The 18,162-nt window shown below is 47.9% G+C and overlaps 1 protein-coding gene across 4 annotated transcripts in view; it reads right to left on the reverse strand.

Moving 5' to 3' along the window:
- Positions 1–18,162, reverse strand: part of LOC101645827 (SPHK1 interactor, AKAP domain containing) — a 170,299-nt gene that overhangs the window by 11,871 nt on the left and 140,266 nt on the right. For 2 of the 4 annotated variants that reach the window (XM_045294726.1, XM_045294718.1), the window contains 3 exons: positions 12,294–16,035; positions 2,610–2,795; positions 240–326 (listed from right to left, as the gene is read on the reverse strand). In XM_045294726.1, the coding sequence (XP_045150661.1) occupies positions 240–326; positions 2,610–2,795; positions 12,294–16,035 (4,015 nt within the window). The remainder of the gene's footprint in view (positions 1–239; positions 327–2,609; positions 2,796–12,293; positions 16,036–18,162) is intronic. The other 2 variants (XM_045294719.1, XM_045294730.1) reach the window with 1 other exon arrangement.

The raw sequence follows: 18,162 nt of genomic DNA on the forward strand, positions 1-18,162 counted from the left end.
CTCTATCTGACATAAGTATCTCATAAGGAGTTGATTTGACACCCACAAAGCAGGTGGGGTAGAGGGGAGCCCACTCGAGACCTGAGCTCTTGTTCCTATGAGCTAGAACCACAGGCTCATGGCTGCACAGACATGATGAAATCGGCGACGGGGCACAACCTGAATGATCCAAATGGATGGCCAGATGAGATTGGTTGGGGTGGTGGTCTCACAATCACTCTATCTCAGTGGCTACTTACTTAATCATGGGTGAAGAGGGCATGGTTTCCTGATAAATGTCCAGGTCCATAATGCCAAGACTGCTAGTGGCACTACTGTTGCCATTGCTGACAAAGCAAAAGTCGACACATTAATGGCAGTCTCCACCACCTGGCCACACTGACAACACGGGCATCCCACTGTTCTAAGAGAGCCTTCTTTGGGTCCCCAGAAGAACATTGCTTTGACTCTAGGCAGGGCTTCTAACTGGTTCATTCTGCTACAGCCCTCTGCTGAGGATTTGCATTTCCACCCCCAGATAGACTGACTCAGAATCTACCTTTAAACAAAATATCTACACAAGGATCGCAGGGGCCCAGGCGAAGGAAGGCAGTCTGTAGGAAGGACATTGAGATTTTGCTTGAGAGTATCTGCAGTGGGAAGGCAGACTCACAGCCCAGGGTTGCAGCTGAATGAACCTGTTCCTTGCCCTGACTCTAGAACTTCTAGATTGCTTTTCTTCCTGCCTGAAGGAGGGGAGAACAAAGGCATATGCTTCACAGGCTTGAGCCAAAACAGCAATGAAATGATCATGACAGTAATACTAGCATTAATAATGATGTTTTCTAACTTCTGCAGTGGTGTCGGACCTAAACCCACTTCCATGCAGTCAATGCTGAATCAGTGACTCTATGGGGCCGAGTAGAACTGCTCCTTAGGGCTTCCCAGACTGTGAATCTTCAAGGGGCTGACAGTGCTATCTTGTCCCTGAGATCATACCTACTGGGCAGCCATCAGCACGATCTTTTCTTTCTCCTTCTAGGGAGAGTCCGGATGTTACTCTACCTGCAAATACTTCTGAAAATGCTAGCCAAGGGAGATAACAGCAGGCTTATTGGTTTCTGCCAGAAACCAGTGGACTCATGTTTTCCCTTTGCTACTTAGAGGATTTCCCCCAAAGGACATTCCATGTGATGTACACCTGGCTTGCTATTTTTCCCATGGGACGCTTAGATTTCACAAGTACAAAGTTGGCCAGAGCTACAATGGATACCTCATGTACCTCAGAGAAGGGGGTGTCAAGCATTGCATAATTTATGGTGCAGCTACTAGCCTGGTACTGACTCACTGAAACACAACAGAACCGAGCCAATTCTGAAGCTCTGTACTGGAACCACTGTGTTCCTTCCCACCTCCTCTCTATCCCAAGGCCTCGCTTAAAAGCAACACTTTCAAAGAACTAGTGCTGGTGTATCATGTCCTGGGACAGAGAGTCCCATGTCTGGTTCATTTGTGTTTCAGATGCCACACAGGCTGGGTTTACGGGAGACAAGGTTTTCCACGCTGCCCTGGGTTGGTCTGGCTTGATTTGTTCTTTCCCTCACTCCCCCGCCCTCTATATTGTTACTCTGGAACAAAATTTATAAAACAACTGGAGCAGAACTTAGGAGAGATTCCTAAGACAAGAGATTCCAACCAGACAACCTTGATCTTAAGTCTAGCCTTGGGTTTGGGGTGGGATATCAAATAAATTCACAGATCGAAAGCTGATGACTCAAATGTTGCACTGGGGGAAGTGGGGGAAAGCAACGCAATAAACTGCAGTGAATGCTCTTTGCTGGGTCCTGTTTGCCCCTTTATATCAATCTTTTAGCTTTTCCCCTTTCATATCTGGAGTTTTCAACAGATTGTTTAACCCTTTGAAATTTGCCTAAGTATATATAGAGGCTGAGTTGCAAGATCTAAAATTTTCAGAAGTGATGGTTCTAAGCCACGTGTGCCCAATGACCTTTCTGAGAAGTGGTCTTGTTGGCCCAGGGTCAATGATGACTTTGGGTGGACATGTGGAGCTTCCTTTTAGTGTCTCCACCCCACTGAGGGAGGCATGCTGGTTCAAGTCGTCGGATGGTCTCCCCCACTCCAAATGGAATCTCTCCTAAGTTCTGCTCCAGTTGTTTTATAAATTTTGTTCCAGAGTAACAATATAGAGGGCGGGGGGGAGTGAGGGAAAGAACAAATCAGGCCAGACCAACCCAGGGCAGCGTGGAAAACCTTGTCTCCCGTAAACCCAGCCTGTGTGGCATCTGAAACACAAATGAACCAGAAAAGAAGGTATCAAGTAGCTCTTATTCAAGGAACTCGAAGTTCTCATCCTGAATATACTACGTAGGGCTTGCAGAGAAGTGGCCACAGATGGCTCTTAACCTTGGCCGAGGTCACTTAAGCCATCATTGTACATTAAGACAGCACTCAGCACACCTCACAGCTAGTAGATATCTTGACCCCAGAGGGGGCTTTCATGTTTGCTCTCTTGGGGACCTTTTGCAAGGAACTGGTAAGATGCCTTTTGGGGGATCTGATTTGAGACCTGTTTCTCCCAGAAGTCAACTGAAGAGCAGGTAAGTAAGTACCTCAGGGATCTCTCGCTGAGTTGCAGAAAGCTACTGGGATCATCCGGGTTGTCTTCCTCGTTGGCAAGCTGGGACCAGCTCGCTGTACTTTCCTCACCACTGCTGGGAGGGTTGGGGAACTCATCAGGGTTTCTGGCTTCTGTCAAGACTTCTGCCTCGGGTACATCTCTGGCATCAAGGCCGTCACTGCAGATTAGTAAGAAATTGTTACTATGAGTGGAAGCACCAAACAGAACTTTACAGGGAGCCAGGCTGGCCACTCCGTTGAGTCTGCGTCTCTGAGGTGGTGAGCAAGATATTGTTGGACATAGCAAGAGTCTGTCTTTTCAGACTCACCCTACTGTGGCCAGAGAGGCGACCTTCCCTTTTCAGGATTACTCACCGCGGTTGTCCCTTCCTTTCAATTAATCTGGTTCCCCCAGCACCCTTCATTTATTTGAAAAACACACACAAGTAGACAGCCAGGGTTGGTATCCAGGATTACTGTGAGATGGTGGTGGTTCACGTGAAGATATCTGAACTAGCCTGCTGAGAAATTGAGATTTTGTAGGTTTGATGCATGACCTTGACATTGAATGTTAATCAACCCTCCAGAAATTGAATACTGGGTGAACCTTGTTACCTCGTGCTTCACAGAGAGTGTGGAGTTTGACAAAGGAACAATTCGTTGTAACACTACCTTGAACATGTCTGTGGGCACCATGCTTCCAACAGCGTGTGCTCGACATGGTGTCTCTGTGTCACTGTTTAGTCATTCTCTCAGGATTTCCGAGTTAATTCTGATGCATTGTGACCCTATAGGACGGAGTGGAACTTCCCCTTTGAGTTTCTACAGCTATAAATCTTTGCAGAAGTTGGAAGCTTCATCCTTTTCCTCTGGATTGGCAGGGGGGGTTGAACAGTCAACTTTGAGGTTCGCAGCCCATTGCTTGATCCACTACTCCCCCAGGACTCCTTAATAGACTACAATAACTTTTCTATGTACTGGGAAACAGCAACACCTCCCCCCCAAAAAACAAAAACCAAAGCCCAAAGATAGAAAAAATACCCATGACTTGCTTTACTGAAATGTTCACTTAATTCGAGTGGTCTGGAGCCAAGCTGGCAGTGTCTCTGAGGTCCACTTGGTCAATGAATCTAAAGATGTTGGCACTTGTGGTCACCTTTTCACTATCATCCCCTCCCTCTGGACCTACCAGATCTCATAGCTCACCATCTCATTTCATATTTGATCAGGCAGGATTTCTCCCAGAAGCCTCTCTGAGGCCTCCCGCTGCTGGCTGCTCCTTGCCTGGAACCTGCTTCTGTTTCATTTGTAAGTGTCACTGCAGCCAGCTCTGATGGACCCTCTGTCCTCCTGCCCACAGTTGGTCCTTAGGCAATCTCACCTACACCCCTGCAGATGAAAACAGCTCCCCAAATTGAATTCCAGCCCAGGTCCCTGCTTCTGATTCTGGGGCTCCTGTTTCAGCAGATCTTCAGAACAGCTCTTTCAGCACCTCGATGTCGATCTATTTTAAAGGACACTCTTATAATCCCACCTTTCCCCTGTGTCCCTATTTCTACTGACCTGCTCACTATCTTCCGGGGTGTCTGTGCTGAACAATCTCGCATTCTTCAGATTGCTTCCATCTGCCCTTTGTATTCAATCAGTGTCTGTGTCATTTCAACTCGAGCTTGACGTCATCTCTCAAGTAGTCACTCACCCTCTCTTGTGTTCATTGAAATTATCCTAATTTAGCCTTCCTGGCATAGTGGTTACCTACTGGGCTGCTAACTAGAAGGCCAGCAGTTCGAAACCACCAGCTTCTCCATAAGAGAAAGATGAGGCTTTCTGCTTTCCTAAAGACTTACAGGCTCAAAAACCCACTGGGGCCATGCCACCCTGTCCTATAGGGACAGTATGAGTCATAAGGGACTCTGTCCAGGGAGGGAGTTTTGGAGGTCCTTCTACCAGCACTGGTCTGCCAGTGTTACACTGTGATGACTAAGAGGTGACTGTGATGCTAGAGGCGATGCCACTGCTATTTCAAATTCCATCAGGGTCATCAATGGTGGCTAGGTTACCGTGGCGCTTCCAGACTAAGACAGACTAGGAGGGCAGGCCCATTGATTTGCTTCTGAGAATTAGCCAACGAGAACGCTGTGGATCACAACAGAATATAGTCCAGTTCAGGACTGGAAGATGAGCCGCCTAGAATGAGACGCAGCAGCTGTGACAATGGGCCTGAAGGTGTGTTATTCTGCCGCACGCGCTCACCAAGATGGGCAGCTGACTTGGTGGCATCTAAAAACGAACAAAAAATCCCTATAATTTTAAATTTGGAAGGACCCGCAAAGCTTTTCTGTTGATGAGGATGCAGAGGGACAAAGTCAACTGAAAATCCCACCTTTTCCCTGTCCCTATTTCTACTGACCATGCTACCCACGGGTGCCGAGGTAGCTAGTACCACACCTTAGACCTCAAGTTATTTTAGGTTTGTGCAAGACATAAATGAGAAAGCAAAATTCATTTTATGCATTTAGCTTAATTTCAAACCCAACCCACTATTCCCAGAGTGAAGTTCCCCTCTTAAGGACCCTGTAGAACAGAGTGGAACTGCCCCATAGGATTTTTCCAGGCTATAATTTTTCTCAGAAGCGGCTGACATTTCTTTCTCATACATAGGAACTGGTGAGTGTGGGTCACTAATTCCCCGGTTAGCCATCCAGTGCTTAACCACTGAGACACCATGGCTCCCATGCATTTGGCTTGGTCCCCGGCAAAAAGCACCTAATAAGTGGTAATGATTATGCTTTTTAATAAATTATATCAATAATTAATCATCACACGTTTCTGATCTTTGCTTTTAACCAACTCTCAATGTCCAGCTAATTTAGGCCTGGTTCCCGGAAGCCTTCCTTATTTCTGCAGTTAGGGGTAACATGATGTTACCTATTGGTCCAGCTGTGAGGATTTTAGTCTTCACATCGAGTTGTAAGCCATAACAAAGGCTGCAATCCTGGTTCTTCACCAGCAATTGCTTCATCAGCAAGTCTGGATTAGGGAGCGGGTGTTCATTTATTCCCAGAGCACCTTGCTCTGGTTTCCCATGCCCTAATTCCTCACTGCAGGAGCCCTGGTGGTGCAGTCATTATTCATTGAGCTACAATCCACATGGTCAGCAGTTCAAAACCACCGGCAGTTCCTCGGGAGAAAGATTGGGTTTTCTACTCCTGTAAACAGTGACCGTTTCAGAAATCCTCTGGGGGAAGCTATGAGTCAGCACTGACTCTGTGGCCGGGAGTTTGGTTTTTGGTTAATTCCATACTGCACATTGTGTGTACAGTGAGGTCGATACCACAGGAGAGGGACCTTGAATGATGAAGCTTGGGGGTTTAGAGGAGCTGTTGGCGACTCCGTTTCTGAGGTGGTGGGGAGTGCTTTGGTCTGTGGCAAGAAAGAGATGGTCCGTTCTCTCCATGCGGCCGTGAAAAGGAAATGAACGCTCTAGGCATATACATCTCTGTATCTCTCTGGAAGTCTGTAGGGTATTGAGGTGTGGGTGTTCCTAGCTGGTCTGTTAACAGTTGGTGATAGGAATTCCTTAATAAGCTTTGAGCCCTACAGGACCAGTGGTGTGAGTGGTGAAACAGGGAGGGTAGAGGGAGAATGGGTAGGAAAGAGGGAACTGATTACAAGGAACTATATGTGACCTCCTCCCTGGGGGACGGACAACCGAAAAGTGGGTGAAGGGAGACGTCGGACAGGGCAAGATATGACAAAATAACAATTTATAAATTATCAAGGGCTCATTAGGGAGAGGGAGGGGAAAAATGAGGACCTAATGCCGAGGGTTTAAGTGGAGAGGAAATGTTTTGAGAATGATGAGGGCAATGAATGTACAAATGCGCTTTACACAATTGATGTGTCTATGGATTGTGATGAGTTGTATGAGCCCCTAATAAAATGATTAAAAAAAAAAAGCTTGCTTTTTCTTTATAAAATGTTGAGGTTTTAGCAATTTGAGCAAGGAGAAAGGGCAAGATTGGGCAAGGCCCGAGAGATTAGGTAGTTAGGTAGGTAGTGAAATTCAAATGGAAGAAAATTCATGGAGGACAAACGGAAACAATACGTACCTATGGCCCAAACTGAAGTGCTGTTGGGGAGGGAGGGGAGTCCAAAACCCTTTGTGTGCTTGGCTAAAGCCAAGCATCCTAGACTAATTTCATACTAAAATAGAACCTTGTGCTATTAGTGGGGAAAAACAAACTGTATTCCAGAATATTTCAGACAGTATGGAAGCCTCAGCACTTGAGACTACACGTGGAAGTTAAAAATGCACCCGTCAGTATATTTCAGTTGATCTCAATTTTATGCTCGATTTATAGCAAGCCTCCTGCTCTGTGCCACATCCCAGGAGCTGCAGGAGGAATCATGATTCCCCAGAGCCCCGGCTGTCATTTTCTTTAGTTAGAAACGTATAGCTTTGCTGTTGTGATTAGGAATAATGTGCAGATGTGATATGCGGATGTTTGCAAATGTATTTCCCCCTTCTGAGCTTATTGTTCACAAAGAATCTCAGAGGACCAAAGTCCCATCAGATGTGACTGCACAGTCCCTGAACTGGCCAAAGCCATAGAGCTCACCTGGCCCAGGGGTGCCCAATTTTACTTATTTGCAAAGCACTTCCATGCCTTTGGCCGTATCCATATTTTGAGATGAATTGGATCATCCCTGGGGGATGCACGTTGGGCTGCTAACTACAAGGTCAGCAGTTTGAAACCACCGGCTGTTACAGAGAGGGCTTTCTACTTCCTTAAAGAGTTACAGTTTCAGAATCCCAGCAGGGCAGTTCGACCCTGTCTTACAGGGTTGCCGTGCATCAGAATGGTCTCAAAGGCGCATGTTGGGGTTTGTTTCTTGAGTTTCTTTTCATACAAGCATGTCGTCTAATGGTAGCTGTCTGGTTGTCTCAGGAGTAGAGCAAGTTCTGTCTCAGTGACTACTTTGTGGCTGCAAGCAAAAGTCCCTTCACTTTGATTTTTTACTGCGGCCCTGTCTTCAGATTTGCCAGTTGTGCAACCTTTTCAGTGAGGTTTTAATTTTAATGATACTTTGTTTGTTTCAAATGATTATACCCTTCATCTCTTATACTGCTGGTTGTTGTTTAAAAATAATTTGCCTCCTCCTATTTTGACTGTGGTTTATTTCTTGCTCATATTTTAGATACCTCATTTTCTCCATGGACCTAACACATTCATTCTACATTTTAAAACTTTTATAAGTGACATTTCCCATGTCTGAAATCCTCAAACCACGGCCACCAACTCGATTCCAACTCACGCTAGAACGGAGCAGAACTGCCCCAGTGGGTTTCTGAGACTAATCGTTTACAGGAGTAGAAAACTCAGTCTTTTTTTCGGAGGAGCTGTTGGTAGTATCGAACTGACCATTCAGATCGCAGTCTAACGCATGGCCACTACACCACCGGGGATCCCTGGACGGGAGAAGAAGGCCTTGTCTTTTTCCGAAGAGTGACTGCTGGTTTCAAACCACTGACCTTGCATTAGCAGCCAACACATAACCCAGGACACCAACAAGGCTCCTTCCTGAAACCCTGAGTAGGGCCAATTCTGTTATCTGAAGTTTCTGCAGAGTGTTGTTGCTTCCGATGCCTTGATTTCTTCTTATAATTTGGGATTTTGCACTGATATTTGATAGACCTTTATGAGTATGTGGGATCTTTAAATACAGGTTTACATCTTCACAGATTTCCTTTCATTTCTGCCAGACTCTCCAAGTGTTGGTGATCTGAGATTTCTTTAAGGTGATTTACTTCCTGAATTACCACGATGGTGCAAATTGTCACCCCAAGCATGCCCTTGGGGAAGCTGTGATTAGATTATACATTCTGACTCCTTTCTCCCAGTGCCCTTACATCGAGAGGTACATTTCTCGTACCTCTCCTTGCTGGCCAGTAAATTTTTCTGAAGATGTAAACCTTCCCATTGTGGAGCTTTGTCTCAGCTACCAGTCTCCACAACTCACCAGCCCACAGCTTCACATCTTGGTTTTTTCTGGCTGTTTGAGGTTGGGAAGTATTGCAAGAACAGGCACAGGTAGCATCACTTGCCACTTTTGTTTCAAGTTCTTTTTGTTTGAGGCCTTGAATTATTATGATTACGTTGGGTGGTGCAAACGGTTAAGGTGTTCCGCTTCTAACAGAAAGATTGGAGGTTCAAGAGCACGCAGAGGCATCTTTAAAAAAAGATAGTGACCTACACCTGAAAACACAGTCATTCAAAACCCTATCACCCAGGGGTCCTCAAACCATGGCCCACGGGCCACATGTGGCCCGCTGAAGACATTTATCTGGCCCGCCGGATGTTTTTGCCCTGTTTTGTTTTTTACTTCAAAATAAGATATGTGCAGTGTGCACAGGAATTTGTTCATAGTTTTTTTTTAAAACTATAGTCCGGCCCTCCAACGGCTCTGAGGGACAGTGAACTGGTCCCCTGTTTAAAGTTTGAGGACCCCTGCCCTATGGGATGCTGTTCTTCTCTACCCTACGTGGGCTTCCATGAGTAGCGGTCATCTTACAGGCAGTTGGTTCAGTACAGTGGTTCTCAGCCTTCCTAGTGCCAAGACCCTTTCATACAGTTGGAGGTTGTGACATCCAACCATAAAGTTATTTTCGTTGCTACTTCATAACTGTAATTTTGCTACTGTTATGAATCATATGTAAATATCTGATATGCAGGATGTGTTAGGTGACCCCTGTGAAAGGGTCGTTCAACCTCCAAAGGGGTCTCGACCCACAGGTTTAGTAGTAGTAAACCACTGGTTTAGTAGTAAACTCTGTCTTACCTTGAAACGATGTTCAGTATATTTACTCCCGGATTTCTGGGTGATTTGTGGTGGAGGGATTCTGCTGGCTAGCTAGAACACTCAGAATGCTTAGACTGCCAATTTGGGCCTCTAATTCTTCACATGGTGGGTACCTTTTCTTCCTTTAGTTTTTATTTCAAATGCAAAATCCTACCTCAAGAAGCCACTCCCTTTAGCTAGTTACTCTCTCATCACCCTCTGCAGTAGCTACTTCCCATAGAGTTGGCTTGATGGCCCCGAGTTTGCTTGGCTGGTCCATCCTGATTGTCTGTCTGCCTCCTGACCATGGGGGAGCTGAGGGCAAAGCATCAAGTCCCTCAGTTCCTTCTGAGTTTGCGGCACCGACCCCAGTTCAGGCCACAGGGTTGGCACGTCCGTGTGTGGGGGATGAAAAACCTATTTTTCTTGAAGAAAAAGATAAATCAAAAGGGAAGTATTGCTGCCCAATCCCAAACCCTTTATTAAACAACAATTTCATTGTGTGAAAGCATTGCTTCTTGACAGAGCCTGCCCCGAGGACCAGGCGCTTTGGAAGGCGACATTTCCAGCTCTCGTCCTCCCCTGAAGAATTCAGCACTCTTACCGCAAGACCCTTCTCCAACGGCAGTTTCGGCATCCATGGGAAAGTCAAATTGTGTTATTTTTACATGCTCTTTGCTTTTGGGAAGGAAAAAAAAAAGGCGAAGGATCAAGATCAGGGCTTGAGGGTAGGCAGGGTAGGGTTTCTCGACCTAATTCTCACTGGACATTCTTGCATCATCATGATAAAGACAAATAAAAAGTTCCTAGGCTCCGTGTTCCTGGGCTTTCTCTCATCCATGCAGATGCCGATCTTCATCTTCTGCATGTGCCCTCAGGGTCCTCCTGCATCCTTCCAGGAAATCTATCAAGAGTTCCCTTTTGACATCTAAAGGAAAGCCCAGTTGCAGTAAGCTTCAGGGCTGGCCTCTCTGTTTTAAATTTAAGTGGTGCAGCAGACCCCCTCGAAGGCACAGTTTGATTGGCACTCGAAGGAGACGAAGCCAAGTGTAAGACGGAGAAGCCTCGTCTGCAGCCAGGCACCGATCACAGAGGCAGGCTAACCCCGTTTTGTAGGGGCGTTTGGAACAAACCTGTGCAGGTGGGAACTGCAACCCTCTGAGCTGCTTGACTGCTCTTGTAGACGCATGCCAGGCAGTATGTGTCTAAACCATCCAGGCTGCATCAGCTGGAGCCAGAAACACCTTCTTGTTTGCTTAGCAGTCCCGGGTTGCTCTCCAAGCAAACAGAAAGAACATTGCCTTTCAACTCTCTCAGAGAGGGGGATGCATTAAGGCCTCATTGCTGTCCTCCAATAGGATCCTCTTTCCCGTGGAAACCAGGAACATGGCCACTCTAAAGCATTTAAACTAGGCATCCTTCAGGTGGCTTGGAAGATCTTCAGGGTCTAAAACACAACAGGTCATTCCATTGGGGTGTGACTTCCAAAAGGGACCCCGAAGGAGTTACTTTATGAAATAAAAAAAGGAGGAAACGTGATTCATATTTCCCCATGCTAAGTTTTTATGAGATATGTAATAAGAATTATGAATAGTCTTCTCATGAGTATCCTCAAAGGGTGGCCGTAAAACGTCCTCAGGACCTGGTATTAGCGTGCTTATATCTCTACTAGAGTGCTTATGTCTCTCTACTAGCGTGCTAATGTCACTCATGTGCACCTCAACTGAGGAGAAATGGTTTCACAAGGAATTGCATTTTGCATTTAGCTATGTAGACACATCGATTTCCTTGCTAACAACTCTGAATTAAGGAAATGGAATCTACGTGGGACTGATTATTTCTCCTTACAAATTCTACAGATTCTCTTATTGGAACACAATGCCCATGTTATTCCTAACAGTTTTCCTCTGGGACAAACCCCCTGGCAAAAGGGCAACCATATAGCCTACCCTGAAATAACAACAACAGTAATGAAGATTTAATCAGTGCTTACAATGGGCAAGGCAATGAGCTAAGAGCATCGTTAGTATCCCCACTTATGGACGAGTAAAAGGCAGTGATGACAGATGAAGGCATCCGCTCTGGGTGACTCAAGGAAATATTTAGTGACTAAAGTCCCTTACATTCCAACCCGCTGAACTGTTGAAATGATCACACTGAATTGTTGCAGCCACTATTATATCATGTATCTCCAGGCCATGGAAAAACTTGAACCAAAAGGCCAGAAAACACAGTGCTGCTGGAAGAGCTAAGGTGAGAGGCCAATAGTAATCTCCGTTTACTCTTTTCCAATATGCACATTGGCATCACTGTTTTTATTTATGTCTTTACTTGAAAGCTGCTGTGGATGAATATTAAAAAGTAGTTAACATGCAGAAGATTGCATTTCACTGCACAAAGGACACATTTTTTCCTCTGTCATATAAACGCAGGCAATTTGTTTGGGTATCAAAAAACCCCAAATCACTTCCAACTTTCTATGACAAGCACATGTTAACCTGGGAAAGCCATATACTATCTTGGAAATATGGTTCCTGAATCAATAAAGTCCTTTCATACCTGATGTAGGGATCCTGGTGTCACAGTGGGTTTAATTATAGGCAGCTACCTGAAAGATTGAGGGCTGAAACCCACGGGCTGTCTCATGGGGCAAAGATGTGGCAGTCTACTTCCAAAAGATTTAGTCTTGAACACCTTATGGGGGCAGTTTTACTCTGCCCTATAGGTTTGAAATGAGTTAGAATCCTTCTCTGGCAGTGGGTGAGTCTGAGATGCAGGGTAAACTCAAATGAAATAGAAGAACTCAAGTCTAATATAGCAGAAATCCCACTCACCGATGGCCTGGGCGGCTTCCCTCCTCTGTGCCTCTGCTCCCTTCCACATCCGGGACTTTTCCTTCATTGGAATGTTCTTCTGCTTCTTCGTGGGGGTTGCAATGGACATCTCCCGGTTCTCCACCAGACTCTTCCCGTTGATCCGTTTCAATCTGGATAAGCGGCACTTCCCTGGAGCAAAGGGATCCCCGGGTGTGGTTTGTGGGAAGCGTGGAAGGGTCCTTCGTGGCATCGACGCTGTTGTGGCTCATAAGGAGAGTGGCTTTGCTTGGTGATGATGCTGAAGAACATTTGCTTCCAGTAAGGGAGTCTCGCCTTGGACAGTCAACCGACTCCTGAATGAGCAGAGTCGACCCGCTGGATCCTCTGCTTGATGCTAATCGGTTGGCATAGCTCTCCCCTGGCATGGCTTTGCCACCAGAAAGAGGTCCAGCAGCTGCTGCCTGCATGTCACCCACGATGATTTTGTTCTTGCGCATGAGGGCCTCAATGGAGTTGGTCCACGTTTCGTGAATCAACATGTTGGTGATCTGGTCTGTCCCACCTCGGCGATATAAGCAAGAGTCCGATTTGCAGAGGCCCGAGGAGGAGGCGCTGCCCACTGGCTGCACGCTTAGGAAATCTGGCTGGCTGTTTTGGGCAAAGCCATCTAAGGAGTTGGCCTTGATGGGGGCATTCACTGTTAACCGGGTGCAGGGCGATCGGCTGTCTGGCATGGATGACTGTCGATGGCACAACGAGGCTCTTGGGGGAGGAGGCAGCAGACCAGCTGTCCAATCCTGGCTGCTTCTCCTGGAGGAGGGCCCGTCTTTGCTGTCTCTCTCCATGTCCTTCAGCATGTACCTGTAGAACTCCTCCGTTATGCTCTCTGTGCTGGACTGCTTGGAGGGACAGCTGGACCTCACACTCAGGTGGTCACTTCTTCGGCACGCCTGTTGCATAGCGGCCGTCAAAATGCTGCTGGCGTTCTTGCCGGCATAGTAGTCCAGCAGGATCTCAAACCCTCGCCCTTCACTTTCCATCTGGTTCACCATGAACCTGGAAAACTCATCAGTGATGCTCTCGCAGCTGGACTGCTTGGAGACCGAGCTGGCCCTGCTCACCGGCTGGCTCAAGGTGCTCATGAAACCCAGGCTGTTCACATAGGCCCTGGCGTCAGCCGACTCTTCGGGAATGCTTTCACAGCTGGAGGCCTTCAGCCGGTTCCACCTGTCACCGAGGAGCCGGTTCCGGGGATAGCTCTGGGCTTGCCAGACGCCATCCACCATGGTGAACTCGGTTAAGTTCATGATCTTGGCTGCCACTGCGTTTGCAAAGGAACTGGCAGAATCAGGGGCGTCCTCGACGTTCATGGACTCATCCACCACTCTGTTCATCAGTTTCTCTTTCAGCTCAGGGTGTTCGTCGGTCTTCCTCTTGATCTCACTGAGCCGAGGGGGCTTGTGCTTTCTGATGGTGGCCCCGCTGCCTTGGCTCTCCTTCTTTCGCTTCAAGGTGCGGCAGGCTAAGTTTGGCGTAACCAGAAACTCACTCCCTCTTTTCCACGCACAGAACCAGGGTTGCTTGCCATTGGCGTTGTCAAGGCAAATCGCTGCGATTTCAGTTGCCATAGAGACCACGGTCTCCGCTAATTCTTCTGCAAAGTCTGTGAGGGTGTGGATGTCTGTCTGCTTTGCCTGTAGCCCGGGCTGAGCAGGAAGCTGCAAGTCATTCCCTAGCAAAGACAGGGGGACTTGCGCGTCATTGGGAAGAGGCGTGTCGCCATTGTGCTTTTCTTGGGTGTTTGGGTTGATAACTCCCTCAGCCTCCTGGGATCCCTTCCTGCCTCTGTTGACTGGAGATGCCCTTTGTCCCTCTGGAGAAGCTCGGTGTTCCTTCTCACTGAGGCCTGGTGACTGAGGATGGCTTTTTGTCAGGTCTCCCGCTGTTCTGTTCAGACACATTTCCTGGGAGGGGGTTTTAGCGGGTGAGGCCTCATGCAGGCCCTGGCAAGATGAGAATTCAGCTGGCAGGGTGGGGTTCTTGAAGAGGCCAGGCCGCGCTCTGTCCTTGTTGTCCCGTTTGGGGTGCATCTCCTTGGCAGTTTCTTGGATGACAAGGCTAGTGTTGGGCAGAGTGCTAGTTGGATGGCTGTTGGTATGCTCAGAACCTTTGGGCCACACTTGGCTCGCAGCGTGGTCAGTTAGCTGGCAGCCTATATCTGTTTCGCGCCCCCTGGAGGTGTCCTTACCAAGGACCAGGGACCCTCCCCCGAGCTGCGCCATGTGGCTCATCTTCTGGAACGTGACGCAGATCACCTTGAAGAGCAGTTGGTTTGTCCTTTCCATTAAGGCGTCCAGAGTGACAGACGGGTGCCTACCCTCTCTGGGCTCCGTTATTTTGCTGTCTCGGTGAACTTCATCCATGGAATGCTTCAGGATCACATTGGACAGGTTCTGGGCCAGCTCATTGCCGAAGACAAGTTCTGAGCATAGAGTCCGAGGCCTGGAAGCTGCTTCTACAATTTGCCTGCTTATGGAGCCCAGGAGGTCTCCCACGCTGCTGCAGGAGCCGGGCCTCATCAGGAGCAGTGTGGCCTCCTTGAGCAGGGCCTCCGCAATGGCTTCATTCCTCATCTCCACGCTCCTCTCCGTCATGAATCCGCTGCGTGGAGTCACTGATGTGAGGTCACTTGTCGCCCCTGGGCATGTCACCTCTCTCGTGTCAGCCAGGCCACACACAGCCACAGCACTTGCTACCTGAGTCATGCCACACAACGCTGATGGAAAGGAGTACTCCCCGCCAGGGGGTTCTTGTAGGACTCGGGGGGCGTGAGTGTTCAGGGCTTCGCTGCCTCCCAGGGAACTGCTCAAGACCAGGGATTCTTGTTCCTTTTGGAGTCTTTCTGTGGCCTGCGGGCTGGAGATGGTGCCAATGACAGTGGCTGCACAAGCCAACACGACTTCTAGGGCATTCTGTGAGTACTGGCTCGGGTTCTCTCCAGAGAGGATGCTCGGGGTTTCAGCAGAGACTTCCAACTCGGGCCCCAAGCAGATACCTTGCTCAGCAGCAGCATCACTGCCATCCGGACTCTGGACTATGACGATTTGGGGGAGCTCATTCCACGACGGAGGGACCCCTGTGTGTTCCGTGGGACAGCCACTGGGAAGCTTTGTGCCTCCTGCAGAAATACAGGGTGCAGACTCTTGGGGCAGGGCTGGCTGAGATTGAGACAACCTAATAAATGCATCTTGTAGCACCGATTCTGCCAAATTCGTCGCATACTCCCCAGTTGTAGCCTCTTCATCCTGGATGGGAGATAGAGATTTTCTTCTGCTTCCAGGGGCTGCTGGCTCTAAGCTGCTGCCACGTTCAGTGTCGGGACCACAGGCAGGGGATACCTCTTCCTTAACTAACCTGGAGAAACAAGTCTCGTCTGGAGGATGGCGCGCCTGCCACCTTTCCACTTGACCTTTCACCTTTTCTGAACTGTGATCATGGGTGGCTGGGCTCACTGCACCCACCGCTCCACTTTTCCATTGTGATGGCTTGGTTGAGGCATCCAGGTGGCTCACCTCGGTTTCTCCAGCGACTTTTCCTTGACCTCCTTCTGGCTTAATCCATGGTGTGTGGTACTTGCTAAGGTAGGTGTCTTCTAAAGCATGCAAGAGCTTTTCCTTGTTGCCATTCCAATCTTCCTGGGGGGCCTCCTTTGGCCTATTACTTTCCAGAATGCTAATGGAGGCATTTATGTTTTCAAAACCTAGGGAAGAGAAAATGAGACCCACTGTGAGTTTCAGGATAGCAGGTGCCATGGGCCCACCATAGCAATGGTGTTCAAAATGCCTTAAGGTAGAGGTTCTCAGCCGGTGGGTCGTGACCCCTTTGGGAGTCAAACTACCCTTTCACAGGGGTCGCCCCATTCATAAGAGTAGCAAAATTACAGTTATGACGTAGCAATGAAAATCATTTTATGGTGGTGGGGGTGGTCACCACCACATAAAGAACTATTTTAAAGGGTCCTGGCATTAGGAAGGTTGAGAACCACTGCCTTAAAGTATTAGCCATTTTTTCCTCCCCCCACCCCCCTCCCACCTCAACATGGTGTATTGAAAGTTTCCTTAAGAAAAACGAATCTGAAATAAGTGTCTGAGTTTCACTGTGGAATGCCACCTGTGGTAGTTACATAACTACACTTGTCAACCAGAAGAAAAGTAACAGTGTAGGGGTGGAGTCCAGCCTGTCAATCAGTTCACCACCTCATAACGACTTCTTGTGGGTGTGGCTTTCTCAAAAGGAGGGTCCTGGGAACCTCCCACTATCTCTCTGCTTTCACCTTCCTGCGGGCGGACCCTGGTTGCTGCCGTGGAGATGAGTCCACTGTCATTGGATCCACACGACTTTGCACCTACCAGCCTGTGATCTTCCTGCATTCTGCATCATTGCATGTGACTGCATGAGTCTGAGGAAGGACTTATGGACTAGCATCGGACTTATAGTCTTGATCTGGACTGGACTGGAATATTTGTTTGATAGATAATTACATCTTGATATAAAGCTCTTTCTTATACAGATGAGTGCTCCTGGATTTGTTTTGGTAGTCAGCCCGGCCTAACACACCACCAAACTCAATGGCTTCAAATGTAGGACACAAATGTAAGGGATAGTGTGGGAAAGGAGAGGACTTGCAAGCGGAGTGGTGGGTGCCAGAACTCAAGTGGGAGTCAGTGCAGAATAACTGCATCTGCGGGTTCCCCAGGGGCTACAGAGGGAGGAGGGAGGACGTTCAGGATGACCTCAGTAATAGGACTGCTGACAAATTGGCTTTGAAGTATGTAGAGGACCTGCCCTAAGGACAGTGACAATGGGTGTGCGAGGGGCAGGGGTGGGGAGGGGATGTCCCTTCTATGGTGGAGAGTAGAGAGGGAAAATTCACAGTTTGCTGCTGTTATTATTGCTGGGGTTAGGTGCTTTTGAGTCCGTGTCAAGTCTAGCCACCCTGTGCACACACAACGAAACACTGCCCAGTCTCACATTGTTTGCTTGTTTGATGCCCTGGATGCCATGATTGGCTCAAATATGGTTCAGTTAGAGATAGTGCAAAAAGTTGGACACATGAGTGCTAAGAAGAACCTAGGTGGTTCAGCGGGCTAGGCATTTGGCTCCTAACTAAGAGGTCAGTGATTTGAAACCACCAACTGCTCTGTAAGGCGGAAAGTGAGGCAGTTTGCCTTCATAAAGATTACAGTCTTAGAGAACATACGGAGACATTCTAGTCTATCTTTGAGGATACCTATGAGTCAACGGAATTGATGCGGTAACAGTGGGTTTGTTTTGTTTTAAGCATTTTCTGGAGTCCCTGGGTGGTACAAATGGTTAATGTGCTAGGCTACTGATGGAAGGGTTGTAGGCTCAAGCCCACCCAGAAGCACGTCGGAAGAAAGACCAGGTGATTTTCTTCAAAACTCTCAGCCGTTGAGGGTCTCACGGAGCAAGGCTCTATCTGATACATGTGGGGTTGCTCGATGACAACACTGTCATTTGTTTTGAAACATTTGGTTTATTTTTAAAGTACTTTCTCGGGAGCCCTGGTGGTGCAATGGTTACCCGATGGACTGCGATCTGCAAGGTCAGCAGTTTGAAACCACCAGCCACTCTGCGGGCGAACGATGGGGTTTTCTACCACGTAAAGAGTTACAGTCTTAGAAAGCCATAGGGCAGTTTTTCCCGGTCCTGAAGGAGTCAGCATCTACTCAATGGCTGTGAGTTGTTTGTCCTTGGCTTATGTCCTCTCCTCTCCCAACAACCACTTTCTTGTAGGCAGACTGAAACTCCCCAAATGCATATAATGAGAGAGGTCTCAGAACAATGAAAGAATTGACTCCAAGTT

This window comes from Echinops telfairi, unplaced genomic scaffold, assembly GCF_000313985.2.
Source record: "Echinops telfairi isolate 266 unplaced genomic scaffold, ASM31398v2 ScPeMD7_3;HRSCAF=10, whole genome shotgun sequence".
In the NCBI taxonomy this organism is placed as follows: Eukaryota; Metazoa; Chordata; class Mammalia; order Afrosoricida; family Tenrecidae; genus Echinops; species Echinops telfairi.